The sequence below is a fragment of the Arvicanthis niloticus genome, chromosome 6 (genome assembly GCF_011762505.2).
Source record: "Arvicanthis niloticus isolate mArvNil1 chromosome 6, mArvNil1.pat.X, whole genome shotgun sequence".
NCBI lineage: Eukaryota > Metazoa > Chordata > Mammalia > Rodentia > Muridae > Arvicanthis > Arvicanthis niloticus.
This window is the reverse complement of record NC_047663.1, coordinates 52,911,143-52,928,760: the sequence shown is the minus strand read 5'-3', so window position 1 is coordinate 52,928,760 and position 17,618 is coordinate 52,911,143. Positions and strand designations below refer to the sequence as shown.

Here is a 17,618-nt window from a genome sequence, read left to right as displayed (position 1 = left end):
TGCAATGGATTTGGCATTGATCACTAATTAAGAAAGATATTTTCTCAATTAAGGCTCCCTTCTTTCAGATAACTCTAAGTTGTTTATGAAGTTGACATAAGACTAGCCAGCACCCACAAGGTGGCTCACAATCATCTGTAAGGTGTGATGCCCTCTTCTGGCCTCTAGGGGCACTAGGCATGCAGTGTGGAATACACTAGATGTATACAGGCAAAACATTCATACACATAAAATAACGAAATTGTAAAATGGAGCTAGAGATGACGCAGTGGTTAAGAGCACTGACGACTCTACTAGAAAACCCCAGATTCAACTTCCAGCACTCACAAGGCGACACACAACCATCTGTAACTCCAGTCCCAGGGCATCTGACGCCCTCTTCTGTCCTCCTCGGGCACCAGGAATGCATATGTTACATAGACACATATGTGTACAGGCAAAACACCTATTCACATAATTTTTTAATTACAAATAAATTTTAAAAGAACATTCGAGCCAGGCAGTGGTGGCACACACCTTTAATCCCAGCACTTGGGAGGCAGAGGCAGGCAGATTTCTGAGTTCGAGGCCAGCCTGGTCTACAGAGTGAGTTCCAGGACAGCCAGGGCTACACAGAGAAACCCTGTCTCGAAAAACCAAAAGAAAAAAGAAAAAAGAAAAGAACATTTGAGAACTGCTACAGAACTGGTTCTGTGCTTCAAGGGTATCAAGTCAGCCACTGGCTCTGTAGGCTGGTTTGTCCCATTTACAGACATGTCATTTTACGGATAAGAGGCACCAAGAAGCACAAAAAATGTTTCATCTTGTCAGTGCTCCTAAATTCTTGTAGATTTCCTTGAGTCCTGCCATTCAGTGTGTGTGCTTTGATTCCCTTTTCTCTGCCTTCCCTTAATCTTTCTAAATAAATGTATCATTTAGGCAACTATCTTGGGAAAGGTGGTTGCTTAAAGCATAGGGAGATAAATTTTGACAGACAGACAGACGGATAGATGGATACCAGCAATATAAACAGAAGGATGAACACATGACACTGGACATGAAAACACGTGCCTGGAATCCCAGCATGCAGTAAGCAAAGGCAGGAAGCTCTTGAGTTCATCGTGGCCTGGGTTGCAGAGGGAGACCTTCCCAAACAACAGCAAAACTGCAGCTTTTCTCTTCCTTCCTTCTGAGGCGCATACACAGGCCTCTCCCACTGTCACGGGAACCTGTAACTTCCATACTCCTCAATCTAGGCCCACCAGGCAAGCTTAGGGGGCTGTATATCAGGCCAGATTCTGGAGCTAACTTCCCTGGCTTGAATTTCCAGAAACAGTGAAAAGCTGATCTTCAGAGACATCCTCATGCCCCTCCACCACTCAGATGAACAGACTGTTGCTGTGTTTCCTACACACACCGAACCCAATCCTCCTGGCTATATCCAATTATGCTTCTTTGTTGCCTCGTTTCTCTTCTTTCTGGGCAAAGTGCTCCTTCAGGGGAGGAACTTATAGAACTGGGCACAGAACATAGTATCGAGCCCTATGTATAAGATAAGCACTACATAAAAAGTAAAATAAATAAGATGTGTGTAATGCACACCTATACATGACTAGTTCAATTTAGATGTGAAATTGGGGGGGGGGAAATCCCTGCTTTAATGCATCTCAGCTTTATGAAGACCTGCTTCAAAATGACCCTACAAGGTCAATTTAAAGGATCCTTTCAGCCAGGTGGTGGTAGTGTGTAGCTTTAATCCCAGCTCTTGGGAGGTAGAGGCAGGCAGGTCTCTGTGGCCAGCCTGGTCTATTGAGTGAGTTCCAGGACAAACAGAGCTACACATAGAAACCCTGTCTTGGAAAACTAAAATAAATAATCTTTTCAGTCAGCTTAGAAGGCAGAGAAGAAGGACGTGAGCCAGATACCCAACAGACACCGGAGAGATAAGCAGACCATAACTAGACTGCTGGCAATTTGTATCGCTGGGGGATTTGTTTAGCAATCTTATCGCCGTATGAAGTGGCTGTGTTGTCCAAACCCTGACCTACAGGTTTCATTCTGATGATGATTCAGAATCGCCAGACTGGGGAAACCAAGGAGGCACTAGTCAGGGCACGATGTCCTCAGAGAATGTAGGGAGTCTTGGAAAAGGAGAGATTGTTAAGGAAACAAACAAACAAAAAACAAAACAAAAAACAACAACAACAACAAAATGCTTTTCCTGAAAGCAAGCTGGTGAGCTGGAAAGGAGGGAGGAAGGCAGGAGCTGTGGGCAGCTCGCAATGGCCCTGTGACCTCTGAGCTTCCCTCTAAACGGCATAGAACCTAGTTCCTGGAAAATTGACATTTGCCTCTCACCTCCAGTCTCCCCTCTAGTTATTCTGCTGCCTTGTGGAGCTAATTTTAACATTCTTCAAAACTCAGTCAAGGGTTACCTCACCGCACAAATCTCCCTGATCCCAAAGCTAAAGGCCGCTGGCTCAAGTTTCCTGTGACCCGAAACTTGCTGCTTCCTATGCCTTTGTCCACTCTTAGACCATGACTTCCTGCCAGCACAAACCTGGGATTATTTTGTCACTACAATGTTCTAAGCTAGCCCATGAAGGATGTGCCATAAGTATTTGTTGAATAGAATTGCTGCAGATTTTTGTTCATCTTTCTTTTTCTTTTCTTTCATTTCTTCATTTTCTTTTTGTTCTTGTTTTTTAAGACAGGGTTTCTCTGTATATCCCTGACTGCCCTGAAACTCACTCTGTGGACCAGATTGGCTTCAAACTCAGAAATCCCCTTTCCTCTGCCTCCCAAGTGTTGAAATTAAAGGTGTGCACTGGCACGCCCAGCTTTCAAATTTTCAATGACATATAAAATTGGGGCTCTTTTTTTTTCTTTTCTTTCTTTTTTTGTTTTTGAGACAGGGTTTCTCTGTATAGCCCTGGCTGTCCTGGAGGCTGGCCTCTGCCTCCCAAGGTCTGGGATTAAAGGTGTTCGCCACCACTCCGGTGGGGCTCTTTCTTTTACAGAATATTTGACAGTACACTATTTTAAAATCATGAATACAGATGACTCTATTTTGAACCCTCAAAGGTATGGTTTCTTGCTCTTCAACTTGACAGTAGGTTCCTACAAACCGAGCCATAGCGTTTCCAGGGGGGCCTGGAGAGCCAGCCTCATGGGTTTTAGACTCTGCTAGAAGTCATAGATCCTGTGTTCCCTTGCACCTTCCTGTCACTGCTTCGTGGCTCAGTTATCCACTCTGTAAACGGAGGACAGTGCACCTGCATCAGCCTAAAGACGTTAGCCATGTAAAAGGGTGTAGAAGAGTGTGCTGTGCCGAGGACTCAGGAAGTCCCCTGTGTCTTACGAAATATGCGTCTCCTGTTAGCATGACGTCTGTATTATTCATTCGACAGAAACCTATGCCTCAGAATCCATTTGCAGGGAAGCGGACCCCCTTGTCGTGCCTCCATCAGATCTGGAACCGAGGGGTTTACAGTTTTAAAGGCGCTACGCCTGGAGCCCGGAAATGGGAGGGTGAGGTCCCCCAGGTCCTCTCACTTGTCCATTATGCCGGCCTAGGGTCTCTAAGCAATCCTCTTCATCCCCAGAGCACAGCCTTCCCCATAAGCCTAGCGTTCACATCTCCAAGGGATGACGTCAGCACCCCCTCACAGTTCCCCTCCGAGCCTCTAGATGTCGCTAACCTTCCATTCCTAGTTTCTTCTCACTCAACCTCTTGTCCAAGTTTGCTCCGAGATTCTCGCGAGATCTCACTGCAACTTACAGAACCGGAAGTCGCGTGTAGATCTCTTTCCTTTTGCGGCCATCGGTGGATCGTAGCCGGTGAGTTTTGGGCGGGTTGTCGCGGGGAATCCGCAGCCATCCGCGGCGAGGCAATGAGGCTTTCTGTCCCGGGGCCCCGAGACAGGCTTGCTGGCCCGACATCAACCAGGGAGCCGTGCTGGGATGGGCTAGATCGTGTCTTTCCTAGCCAGGGACCGCGGGGCTGGAGAGGTGTAGGGAACAGATTCATGGACTCGAAGGCCGGCGGGGGCCTCTGGAGACGTAGTTAACTAAGTGATAGCTCGAATCACCTGTGCTGTTAGCCCTCTCGCCAGTCGGAAGGGTTTGGAGATCCGCCCTAGTTTCCATGCTCAAATGGGGAGCAAAATGCAGAACACCGGAGTTTGTAAATGAGAAGGCAAAAACGGACGCAATATAGGACCCTCAGGGTGCTTAAGTTGGAAAGGCAAGCCTAAAACTAAGACAGATGTTACTAATGGCAGTCTCCACCTTGAAAAACCGCAAAAAAACTTTTCAGAGATAGGAAGGTCTGATGGAGTAACTGAGCATGACATCCTCCAGTGAGCGTTGTGTGCTTTCGAAGTGGAACTGATGCTGTTTGGGGCACTGGTTGAGACTTGGGAGCGTTAAAGGGTCCTTTGTTGTTGTTTTTAGCCAAAATGAAATTCAATCCCTTTGTGACTTCTGACCGGAGCAAGAACCGCAAACGGCATTTCAATGCACCTTCTCACATTCGGAGGAAGATCATGTCTTCCCCTCTTTCCAAAGAACTGAGACAGAAATATAACGTTCGGTCTATGCCCATTCGAAAGGATGATGAAGTTCAGGTACGTTTCCTTGCTTGGTGAGTCGATTGGCCGTTGTTGGAGGAGGGGAAGCTCAGCAGTTCTGTTAACTAGTCCTCCACCAAATACAAGACTCCTCAAGTAGATTCCCTGCCGCCTTTAATCAGACCTGCATTTGATGTTTGAAAGGGTTGCTTTGCATCAGATGAAAGAACTGGAAAACTGTTTTCTTTTGGTTAATGTATTTCTGTGGGAATCTATTAGTTATATTGGGATGAGATTTTCTGTAGCTGTAATTTATAACTAGTGATTGGTAAGTTCTAGAACACTTCTTAGGGCGGGGTTTTTAGTGTTTTTTGTTTGTTTGTTTGTTTGTTTTTATAGCCCTTGGCTGTCCTGGAACTCTGTAGAATAGGGGGACCTTGAATTTACAGTAAAGATACAGTGCTCGGCTAAAAGATGTGCACTGCCCACCTGGCACAGCTTAATGCTTTTAAACAATACTTAATGATAAAATGAAACATTTATCCTGGTAGGAATGGTGTGGGTTGAAAACAGCTACCAGATAGGAGCAGTCTTGACTTGGTTGTGTTTTTAGAAAGCCTGACTGGTGGCTTTACCTTTTAACAAGCTTTCTTTGCTATAGGCGAGTGACCTGGGTTATTTTTATTCTTTAAAGATTAAAAAGCCGGGCTGTGGTGGCGCACGCCTTTAATCCCAGCACTTGGGAGGCAGAGGCAGGAGGATTTCTGAGTTCGAGGCCAGCCAGGGCTACACAGAGAAACCCTGTCTCGAAAAACCAAAAAAAAAAAAAAAAAAAGACTAAAAGATTTAGGGTTGGAGAGTTAGTCCGCTGTTTGTAGTGGTTACCTTGTATGTACAGGTCCTGGGGTTGAGTCTTAGTAACCCCATCCCAAAAAAGGGAAAGTGTGTGTCTGCTATGAGTACACGGTGTATAAATGGTTCAGAAGTTCTGGTTTACTGTGTTATACTCTGGTCCGTGCTCATGGTTTTCCTTAATTGGCATTCAGGTTGTTCGAGGACACTACAAAGGCCAGCAGATTGGCAAAGTGGTCCAGGTGTACAGGAAGAAGTACGTCATCTACATTGAGCGGGTCCAGCGAGAGAAGGCTAATGGCACAACTGTCCACGTGGGCATCCACCCCAGCAAGGTGGGTATTTTTGAGGGAAGGAAACCACTTGCTTGTACATATGTGATTGCATATTTACAGGGCACCTGTAAGTGGCCCCTGTGCTAGAAATGTGTCCTAAAGCAGCATGGCTTTAAATTTGGGGTTTAGCTGAAATCTGTGTCCTGAACATCACTGCTTTTCCTCAAACATGTGGCTCAATGATTAATATTCTAAAATCTGGGAAACGGTGGTTATGTGATGAGCAGAGCTTCAGCCCTGTTTGTTTTGTGGGCTTAGTGCAATTAAGTAATCAGTGAGGCCATTTAGAGCATCCCAAAATATATACCCATCCCAGGCTTACTTTTCAAGGCAGTTATCCCAGATTTGTGATGGACTGTTTGTGTGAGTGACATGCACAGCAACTGCTCACGGGTTTCAGACTTACTGGTGCTGAAAATGTCATCTTCAAGCTACAGGACAGCCAAAATAACCTGCATGTCAGTATCAAAATTGTGCCTTTTTTTTTTTTTTTTTTTTTTTTTTTTTTTTTTTTTTTTTTTGGTTTCTCTGTGTAGCCCTGGAGCTCACTCTGTAGACCAGGCTGGCCTTGAAGTCAGAAATCCACCTGCCTCTGCCTCCCAAGTGCTGGGATTAAAGGTTTCTTTTCCCTTCCCCACTATATATCATGACACATCAAGTGTGTGTTTGCTTCTGTGTGTGTGGTGCCAGTGGAGATGAAAAACATGTAGGTCTGTTAGCCCTCCGGCACATCACATAGTGAGCTCTTGAGTTTTTGTTTTTCTGGTGCTCAGGGGTCTGCATATCTCTGCATCCTGGATGCTGGGATTAAAGGTGTGTGCCACACACCCCAAGTAAGGAAGGTGTCTCTCTAACAACATTTTTATTCTGTAACATACATATTCTAATGGTTTTGTTCGCTGGCTTGGTTGTTGCCTTCCACCGCCAGCTCAGCTTTCAAGGTAAGTACAGTGGTCACTTCTTGGTCCTTGTGCGGCGTGTGATGGGATTGGACTGGGTGGGCAAACAGCCTCTGCTCCAAAGCTCTTGTATGATGGTTTGCATAGGCTCTTAGGAAGTAACATTGAGGTATCCACCACCCACTCTTGGCTCTTTTTCTGCAGGTGGTCATCACCAGGCTGAAGCTGGACAAGGACCGCAAGAAGATCCTGGAGAGGAAAGCCAAGTCCCGACAAGTGGGGAAGGAGAAGGGCAAATACAAGGAAGAAACTATCGAGAAGATGCAGGAGTAGACACATCTCATGCACGGCTTTCAGTAAAGACTGCTTAAGTAGTCTGGTCTTGTGTGGTGTTTTTCAAGTACCTTGTTTTCTGTGGCTTGCTCTACTTTTGGGTCTGGAAAGGACAGCCACCCTCACAGATGGCCTGATAGCACCGTGACAAGTTATGTGGAATTAAGTGGGGGGTTGTTTCCTAATAATTTTGTGGAATCAGGAGCTATAGTGAATTTTACATTTAATAGTTAGCTTTGGCAGCCTCAGAGTCTGACAATAGCCCTTATCCTGAGGGTTTTTACTGAGCAGGTTTACGGGAATGGCTGGTTGAAAGTACTCCTAGTGGACTGGTATCTAGAAAAGGCCCTTAGAGTCAGTTATCCCACCTTGTGAGTCCTAGAGCTTGTTCAGTCTTACAGGCTGGTGCCATCTCCTAGGGCCTAAACTATTTGAAATTCATTGGAAAAACCCTTACATGTAGCTACATTTGTGTGTGTGTGTCTGTATACCAAATTCCTGCAGTGTCTAAAGAAGCCAGACGAGGGCACCAGACCCCCTTGAATCAAATTGTGTGTGCCCAGGCTTGACCTTAGTTCCTCTGAAGGGTCAGTTGGTCCTCTTAACTGCTGAGCCGGCTCTCCAGCTCTGGAAAGCCACGTGTTGTCTCACTGGGGAAAACCTGGCTGCTGTGATTTCACTACAGTGAGAATTTTATCACTGGTGGTAAAATTTTATTTCCCTGTGCTAATGTTGGAACAGTGCTATGAAATAACTAAGTTGCAAGTAGCAGTGGGTACATGAGAAACCCCAGCTGAGGTGGAGGCAGAAGCACTTTGAGGCTGGCCTGGGTCATACTGGCAACATAATTTCCAAAAAAAGAAATGATGTATTCTCAGAACACTCTGGAGTGTCCTGCAGTTGGCAGCTGTTAGTTTAGAGGGTTTAGGTAGCTCTACTGGTAACTGGAACAGTGCACTCCAGGCAGTACTTTGCTGATATGGGGCTTTTTTTTTTTTTTTTTTTTTTTTTTTTTTTTTTTTTTTTTGAGATAAGGTCTCACTGTGGAAAACATAGTGGAGTTCTGACAGCTTTGCCCTAGTAAGCAGTGAATGGTAGAGTCAGGAAAGGAATTCTCAAGCGTAGATATGGCTGCACTGCTGTGCCACCTTGTTCTTGTAGGCTACGCCCTTTGAACATGACTTAGCAGCTTAAGCCGTTTTTTTATACTCCAGTCCATCCAGGGGTACAGATAAAGGGAAGCCTCAGCCTGAGAAAATAGAAAGTCAAGAGCTTCAGTGAAGGAGAAGTGTAGTGAGCTGGAGAAGGTGATTTGAAAGCTATAGTCAGAAAAGGCCAAAACTGAGAACAGGAGAGTGAGCATGACTTAAGAACTAGTTTATTACCAGAACTCTGACCAGGCACTTCACCAGCACAGATCACTAGGGAAAGCTGACTACTGAGGACCTCAACTCATTAGAACATTGCTTAAGGAAACACTGGAAAAACCCAGGGGCTCAGTTGTGTTTACAATGTAAGCATTGGGACCTGAGTTCCAAGTCCCCCACACCAGAGAGTTCAGCACTCAAACATATGTTGCAGCTTTCAGAGGGGCCAGGTTCAGTTTGCAGCATCTCATGATAGCACAACAGTTTCTAGGGATCCTGATGCCATCATCTGGCCTCTGGGTATGCAGTGCATTTAAATGCATGCAGGCAAAATATGTATAGAGATGAGAAGAGGCTTAAATTAAAAATCTACATTGGAAGCCAGAGCATTGACTCAGCAGTTAAGGCTACGCACTGCTTTTGCAGAAGACCAGGGTTCAGTTCCCAGCACCTGCATCCAGCAGCTCCCAACCTCTTTAACTCAGGAGAAACTGCTCTTAAAGTGACATGCAGGAAGAATCCTGTGGTCTGCTTGGAATATCTTAAATGTAGGTCAGAATTGGCCGGATCTTAGTCTGAGTCTGCCTCTCATGCACACCTCAAGAATATAAAATCATGTATTCCTGGCACAGGTCAGTGCATTCCAGTAAGTGACTAATTGCCATGGAAACAACAGGTCTCTGAAGCAAAACAAAAAAGTTGGCCTGAGGTCACTTCTCTAGCTATGGAGAAGTGCAAACTGTGGGTTACAGTTCAGAACCCAGTCCAGGCAAAGGATCCATATCCTTTTGTTCTCAAAGCCTGGAAGAAAGTAGTTCAGGAAACACGGCCCATGAGCTGAATTAATAAGTGATTCTCAAGCCAGGCATGGTGGCACATGCCTTAATCCCAGCACTCAGTGAGTTCTAGTACAGGCAGGGTGACACAGAAAAACCCTGTGCCGCTGCGCGGTGGTGGTGCACGCCTTTAATCCCAGCACTTGGGAGGCAGAGGCAGGCGGATTTCTGAGTTCGAGGTCTACAGAGTGAGTTCCAGAACAGCCAGGGCTATACAGAGAAACCCTGTCTCGAAAAACCAAAAGAAAAGAAAAACCCTGTGCCAATCAAATCAATTAAATTGTTCTGCAGAGATGTGCAAAGGGAAAAGGCAGGGTTTACAGCCTTTTACTGTCTTCCTCCATGTTCCAGAACTAATTGAAAACTTTGATCATCCTTCATGCTGGGCCCCTCCTGTTGGGGGGACACTAACAGCTCCAATGTTACCTACCTCAAAGAGGTGTCATGAGAAACACGTTCAAACATGTGAAGGGATTTTACCCACCAATAGTGGACTCTCATAATCTGCCTGCTGCCAGCAGATTTTACCTTCAATGAAGAGTTGGGGACTTTTGTTCTTAAAAGATTTAATTTATGTGTAGGGATGTTTTGTTTTGTCTGTATGTGTGTAGTCACACCAAACACACCCGGTGCCCACCGAGGCCAAAAGAGGTTAGCAGATCCTTTAGAGCTGGAGTTACAGATAGCCAGTCCTAGCTGTTACTTTTTTGATGAGCCAATGTGACTGACATGGCAAAGGAAGCTACATTATTTTTGGATAGGAAAGGACATCATTTCCTAGCTTGTTTTTAGGATCCAAAGTCTTATTCTGTCCCTGGCCAGTAGCTCACATTCCATTCTCCTTCCAAGACATTGTCCTTTATAACAGTCTAGCAGAGTGCAGGAGGCCCACATTACCAGGACAATTACACCCCTCCCTTGAGCTGACCTTCTACCTCCTGGTTGCTTCCCAGCCCTGGAGATACAGCCACCATCTGAGCTGCTGGGTGAGGAGGTACAGTGAGCCCCAGCATCACTTTATTTCCCAGGAGCTCTGCAGATGTGGGCTTCTCTTTCCTAGACTTCATGCTGGCTGTACAGAGTGGGAAATGGATCCTACACACACACACACCTGAAATGGCCTTCACTGTTTCTTATCATCTCAGTTCTCAGGCTCAGGAATCAAGATCACCCACTGATCCACCACTGGCTCCTCTCAGCTGGAGAATATATCTTGTCCTCACAGTTTTGTTTGTTTGCTTTTCAAAGACTTTTCTGTTGTGCTAGGAATGGTCGTGAATGCCTATGATCCTGGCATTTAGGGGGTGTGAGGATGAAATGGGTTCAAATCGCTTGAAAGTTTCAGAAGACTGTAAGAGTGCTTGCTTCAGTGGCACACATTACTAACATTGGGAGGTCTCAATGTGCAAGGATGACGCACAAAATCATGAAGCAGTCTATTAATCTTTTAAGACTTATTTTATGAATATGAGTGTTTTGTCTATTTGTATATATGTGCACCATGAGTGCCCAAGAAGGCCAGAAGATCTGGGACTGGAGCTAACAGTTGCTTGTGAGCTATCCTGTGGGTGCTGGGACCTGAACCTCGGTCCTGCCAGAGCAGCCATTGCTCTCAACTACAGTCACCTCTGTACTTCCCATTCGTCCCTATTAACAATTCTTGTTTTGTTTTTTGTTTTTTTCCAGACAGGGTTTCTTTGTGTAGCCCTGGCTGTCCTGGAACTCACTCTGTAGACCAGGCTGGCCTCGAACTCAGAAATCCACCTGCCTCTGCCTCCCAAGTGCTGGGATTAAAGGCGTGCACCACCACCGCCCAGCAACAATCCTTTTTTTATATCAATGGGATGAGGGCCTACCCATAATGACTTCGTTTTTGTAATAATCATCTTTAAAGATCTTTTCTAAGGTTTGGATTTTGGGTTTGGTTGGTTGGGTTTTTTTTTTTTTTTTTTTTTTACATTTATTTGAGGCACGCACACAAATGTGTACGTGGAGGTCAGAAGACAATTGTGGATGTTGGTTCCCTCCTTCTATCTTTTACTTTTCCATTGCCTTAAGGAGACACATGACCAAGGCTTGTTTATAGTTTCCGGGGGTGAGTCCGGGAGCATTGTAGCATGATGGCGGGCAGGTGTGGTGCTGAGCAGCCGCTGAGAGCTTACATCTTATGCACAGGCTTAAGGCAGAGAGAAAGCGAACTGGAATGGTGTGGGCTTTTGAAACTTCAAAAGGTTGGATTCCTGGGTACTAGAAAGTTAGGACTTCAGTGTCTTTTGGAGGAATTGCTCAGCTCTTAGCAGAAACTCGGAGAATGACGGGGGAGGGGAGTGTTGATCCCGGTTAGAAGGCAACAGTTGTTTCAAAGTAATGACTCAGCAAAGTAATGAACTCAGGGTTCCAACTCAGCGGCCCAAATAACATTTAAAAGGCAGGACCTGACAGAAGACACCAGTTACATGCATTCAGGGGAGCCTCTATTCTGTATAAGGGAAGCAAGTGGCTTGTCTCGAGAAGCATAACTCGTATAGACCTGACTAAGCAGACTATAGTTTTACAGTGGAAGTCAAAGGCTCTTCACACGTACGGAAGTGGAGGGAGGGTCACACTACCTTTCTGGGACCATTTGTTCATTATGAAGATTTTCTTGCTTAATCTTTAGCGAACTCAAATTGACTATGAAAAAAAATGGAAAGTGGGCTAAAGATTTTTGGTTTTCAGTGATGGAGTAAGGAACCTGTGGCATATTTTCTCACACAGGGCTTTAGCTCTGGCTCAATTAAAGTCTTGGTCTATAACCAAGACCTGTCTCTTTTGTAAAAGGCATGATAATCGCTCCAAGTCTCAGAGATATAATAGGGCTTTTGAGAGGGTAGTAAGTTTGGAAAGGGGGTGGGAGAGAGAGGTCACTTCCTCCTCCTGACTAGCAAACCTTTGGTAAAGTCTCAGCTCTCAACAGGAAAAGAAGCAATGGAGGCAGGACAGCAAATGCCAGCCTGCTCAGTCTTGTCTGGGCCACTGGGGTGGCATCCAGTGCCCTTAGCCACAGTCCTGCCTGCTCACATGCACAGCCACTTACTAGGTCACAGGCTGACCCTTCATGTTTGAGCACACTGCCTTCTAGCTCCTAAGAGAACTGCACAGGGCTCCACTGCCCCCAAAGTTAAGGGTGCCGTGGGGAAGAGCCAAGCTTGCCTTTCAATGAACTTCTGCTGTGCACAGGGCCAGGGATGTGTGTTATTCTCCAGCAGAGTGTCCTGGCCCTTGTGTTAAAATGCTTCACGTACTGTAAAGAGGCCAGGCAAGAGTGCTCAGCAGGTGAAGGTGGTTGCTGCAAACCTGACCGGGTAAGCTCAATGCCAAAGAACCACTTACAAGCAGAAGGAGGGCCCCGGCTGTGGTGGCACATGTCTTGAATTCTCAGCACTTGGGAAGCAGAGTGCAGGTGGTGGGTCTCTGAGTTCAAGGCCACCCTAGAGTGAGTTTCAGGACAGCCAGGTCTACATGGATATACAGAGAAACCCTGTCTGAAGAAACCAAGGCAAAAAGATAAATAAATAAAAAGGGGTGGGGGGAGGAGAACCGACTGCAAAATTGTCCTCTGACTTCCACACATGTGCAGTGTCACGCATGCTCCCCTCACCGACCCCACAACAAGAACAATGGCTTTTATTGAATTTTTAAAAGAACTGTAAAGAACCACGCCAATACTAAATGGTATGCTGTACTTAGTGCTCTCAGGTCAGCAGTGCATTTCCAATTATTAAATACAATAGTTGCTTTTTCACTCTTTTTGAAGTTTTAAAACATTTTAAAATTCTTATTACTTTATGTGCATAGGTATTTTCCCTCCATGTCACGTGTGCATGCAGTGCGCTTGCAGAGACCAGAAGAGAGCATCTGATCCCTTGGAACTAGAGTTTACAGATGATTATAGCTGCCTTGTGGGTGCTGGGAATTGAGCCTAGGTCATCTGTATTCCATAAGGCAGCCTTAACCACTGAACCAGGTCTCCAGACCAGTTTATGCCACTTTATATCATGAATAGAATATGCTTTTCTGTAGCTTGAGGGGAAAGAAAGAATATTTTCATCTTGCATGTCTCAAAGTTCTCAAGGTCGATTGTCAGTGTTTTTTTTTTTTTTTTTTTTTTTTTTTTGACTTAAGAACTGGGATGTGCTTAGCTGAGGAGCCAACCAAGGAGCTCAGACACACACACACACACACACACACACATACCCTTGCTTACAAGTGATCTTGGATGGTTTCTGCACACCAGTACAGCTAGAGCAGCAACTAATCAGAGCAGGGCATGCCAAGAGTTGAGTTCAATTGTTGAGCAACAGTCACCTCTGCTTGATTACTTAATGGATATAGATATGATAACTCTCTACTCCTCCCCACATTGAAGTTAGTTGGTTGGTTGTTTAGTTAGTTTTGAGGCAAGGTCTCTCTCTGTGTAATCCTGGCTGTCCTAGAATTTGCTATATAAACCAGGTTGGCCTCAAACTCACAAAAATCTGCCTCCTGAGTAAAGAGATTCTGTTTGTTTGTTTGTTTGTTTGTTTGTTTGTTTTTCGAGAGACAGGGTTTCTCTGTGTAGCCCTGGCTGTCCTGGAACTCACTCTATAGACCAGGCTGGCCTCGAACGCCTGCCTCTGCCTCCCAAGTGCTAGGATGAAAGGCGTGTGCCACCACCGCCCGGCGAGTAAAGAGATTCTTAAAGGACCTTGTCTGGCTCTATTTTTTATTTGTTTGTTGTAGAGAAAATCTTTTATAAACATCACCTGTCAATTAAAAAAGCTGGTGGCCAATGAGCTGAACAGGAAATAGGAAGTGGGACCCTGGCTGTGGATTCAATTCTCAGCACTCACACCGTGGCTCACAGCATCCATGACTCTAGTTCCAAGGGCTCTGTTGCTCTCTTCTGATCTTTGAAGGCACCCGGTACACACGCAGTGCATATGCATATATGCAGGCAAAACATCTATGCACAGAGAATAAAAATAGATACTAAAAAAAAAAAAAAAAGTGAGAGCCAACTTAGGACTCTCACTCAAAAAGCTAATTGACAACAGAACGAGTTTTACCTGAAATCCTGTTCAGAGTCTCATCCCGCTGAACTTAGATTCTTCTAATTTGCTTTCTTCCTTTTTTGTTTCTTGCTCCTTTTTATTATCTTCCTGCTAATCTTTGTTTACCCAGGTTCTGGCTTTTTTTTTTTTCAACCCTGCAATTAATTACCCTAGCCGGCTGACTCCTAGGAGTTTTCCAAGCAAACAAAGCAGGCAGGAAATAGAAGCTTCCTGAGAGAAGCAGCTCTCCCGGGTAGGTCGGCAGGTCGGAGTCTGAGAGGGGCTTTGCCTTGGAACCTGTTTGTCTGCAGCTGCTCTCCCTCTTCACAGCCCATTTATGATTTCAGGGAAGAGTTGGGCACATTTCAACCTTTCCTTTTAAAACTTGATGCTGATATTTTGCTTTCTTGGGTTGCCTTTGCAAATCGCTACTTTTCTGTTTCATTAGATTGCCTGCGTTCCTTCTGCTGACCCTCTGTTTCTCAGAACAACTTCTCCACAATGAAACCTTTAGCCTAAGATAGCTTTTTCACTGTTAGGTGCTTCCTTCCTTGTTGGAGGGTATGTGCTTTACCAATATCAGCCTTTCCTCTAGGCTTGTACAAATGGCCTGCTTTGTGTCTTTGATCGGTCTCTGGCTGAGTCACCTAGTAGTCTCCTACCCCACCTCAAATTCACACCAGCACTGTCTTTCTCCTGCCTTAACTATAGAGACCACAAGGATCTTGGTCCACACAAACCCACATCATCTGAAATGACACGACCACCCTTTAGTCCCTTCAGTGAGGAAAACCAGTCTGGATGACTAGAGATTACCACCCCTCTTCCTCTCCACATACACAGGAGTTCTGCTTCCTGGAGGGACCCTGAAATCCATCAAAGGATGGAGATGGGACTCAGTTGGTAGAGTGCATGCTTACCATAGACAAAGTAAATCTGTAATCCTAGCACTCAGAAGGTAGAGGCAGGAGTTTCAGAAATACAAGGTCATCTATAGCTACATAGCTAGTTTGGGGCCAGCCAGTCTACATGAAGGAAGGAATAGAAGGAAGGAGGGAGGGAGGGAGGGAGGGAGGGAGGGAGGGAGGGAGGGAGGGAGGGAAAAGAAATCTCAGCTAATAGACTTTTCTTCTGCCAACTCCCCTTGTACCCATTCCTCTCTAGCCTGTCAGTTTCATGAACTCATCAACACTAACAATCGCCAATCATGTGCCATGTTACAAACAAAGACTGAAGAAACGGGCACAAAGCAAAGACTCCTGTCTGTAAAGAGGTACCTAGGGTGGGCTCTCCACAAATTTTACTTAAGCTGAGTTTTGAAGAATTGTAGTTAAACAACAAACATCCTCCACTCTGCCTACTTTGAAGATGTATTTTGTGTGTGTGCACCACATGTGTATGTGCACAGTAGGCCTACACGTTCCTGTGTATCTGAGTGTATGTATGTGCACACATGTACCTAAGTGTATAGATGTGTACCATGTGTGTACAGTGCCCACTGAGGCCAGAAGAACTGGAGGTACAGATGGCTGTGAGCAGTCTGAGGTGGGTGCTAGGAACCTAAACTGGCTAGGTCCTTCACAAGACCAGCAGGTGCTGTTGACCACTGGGGCATTTCTTTCTTTTCTCCTCCTCCTCCTCTTCCTTCTTCTTTTTGAGGCAGGGTTTCTCTGTGTAGTGCTGGCTGTCCTAGAACTCACTCTGTAGACCAGCCTGGCCATTAACACAGAGACTTGAGACCTGTCTGCCTCTGCCTCCCAAGTGCTGGGATTAAAGATCTGTGCCTTCACGCACAGCTAATATAGGTTTTGTTTTCTCATTGTTTTTTCTTTTAATGTAGGTGGGGTTTTTTTGGTTTTTTGGTTTTTTGTTTGTTTGTTTTTTGAGACAGGGTTTCTCTGTGTAGCCCTGGCTGTCCTGGAACTCACTCTGTAGACCAGGCTGGCCTCGAACTGAGAAATCCACCTGCCTCTGCCTCCCAAGTGCTGGGATTAAAGGCGTGAGCCATCAGCCCGGCTATGTAGGTGGGTTTTGTTGTTGCTTTTCTTTTCCAATACAAGTCTTATTGTCCCCAGAGACCTCAAATCAAGCTCATAGTCCAGGATCTTGTTTCTGGAGCTGGTGACTCACTAGCCTGCAGCACTGTTTGCTCTGGGCTCCACCGAGCTGTTTCTCTAGCCTGCTTATATAGTACATTCTGTCTCCTTTGTAATAGAGGAAGACAGACCTGACACAACCTTCACTGGAGAAACTTGACAGAGGTCATTCAGGAATCAAAGTTAGCAGTTAGGGAGATCACCTCTGCACTCAGAACGAGGCACTGAGAAGAACACAGCAACATGTCTGTGATATTTCTACCAAAAAGACATCATTTGAGTCTAATTATAAAGAAACAATCGATAAACTCAGACATCCTACAAATTACCCAGTCTGAATTCTTTACAAAACAACAATACTAATCCTGAAAGATTATTGAAACAACTATTCTGACCAAAGAAGGATAAAGAGTCATGGCCACTGAGCGTAGAGCCTGCTGCAAGATCTGCTGTTACATGCAGCACAGAGGGATCACCAGGGAAACCACAGCATTGTCTGAAAATCACGTAGCGTTGCATCAGTGATAATGTCTTGATCCCTAGAGAACATGCACTGTGGTTATATAAGAGCATGGCCTGGATTTTAGAAACTACATGTTGAAATACTGAGGGGCGGAGGTGGAGAGCAGCATGCAACTTACTGCAACCTCCACATAAATGGTACAGGACAAAAAGAAATGGAGTGTGGAGAGGAAGGAGATGGGACAGAGCCAAGGCATCCGATGCTCATGTTTAGAGATTGTGTGGAGGAAACAGACAAGAATCACTGTGCTGTTCTTGCCACATTTTGAAAGAAAACAATACAGGGACTGGAGAGATGGCTTGGTGGTTGACAGCGCTTGCCGCATGCACTGGGCACTGGTTAGATTTTTGCTTAGTTGGCACAAGCTAGAGTCACCTGGGAAGAGGAACCTCAGTTGAGGAACTGCCTCCATCAGACTGGACTGTGGACAAGTCTGTGGGGCATTTGCTTGGTCTTGGTGAATAATTGATGTGAGAGGGCTCAAGATATGGTAGGCAGTGCCACCCCTGGCCAGGTAGGTAGTCCTGGGTAGTATGAAAAAGCAGACCAAGGGACCCTATGGAGAGCAAGCCAGTAAGCAGCATGCCTCCATGGTCTCTGCTTCAGCTCCTGCTTTGAGCTCCTGCTCTGGCTTCCCTGGATGACAGACTGATGCAGAAGCGTAAGTGAAATAAACACTTTCCTCCACCATGCTGCTTTTGGTCAGTGTTTTATCAGAGCAACAGAAGCCTAGTTACAGCCACCCCACAACCACA

The 17,618-nt window shown here is 45.5% G+C and overlaps 1 protein-coding gene across 1 annotated transcript; it reads left to right on the top strand.

Annotated features, from left to right (window-relative positions):
• The first annotated feature begins 3,721 nt into the window (after positions 1 to 3,721).
• On the top strand, positions 3,722 to 7,010 carry Rpl26 (ribosomal protein L26). The gene is made up of 4 exons (XM_034507948.2): positions 3,722 to 3,819; positions 4,435 to 4,607; positions 5,597 to 5,737; positions 6,841 to 7,010. The coding sequence occupies exons 2-4, from the start codon at positions 4,440 to 4,442 to the stop codon at positions 6,967 to 6,969; spliced, it is 438 nt and encodes a 145-aa protein (XP_034363839.1). The 5' UTR covers positions 3,722 to 3,819; positions 4,435 to 4,439; the 3' UTR covers positions 6,970 to 7,010.
• The last annotated feature ends 10,608 nt before the right edge of the window (positions 7,011 to 17,618 follow it).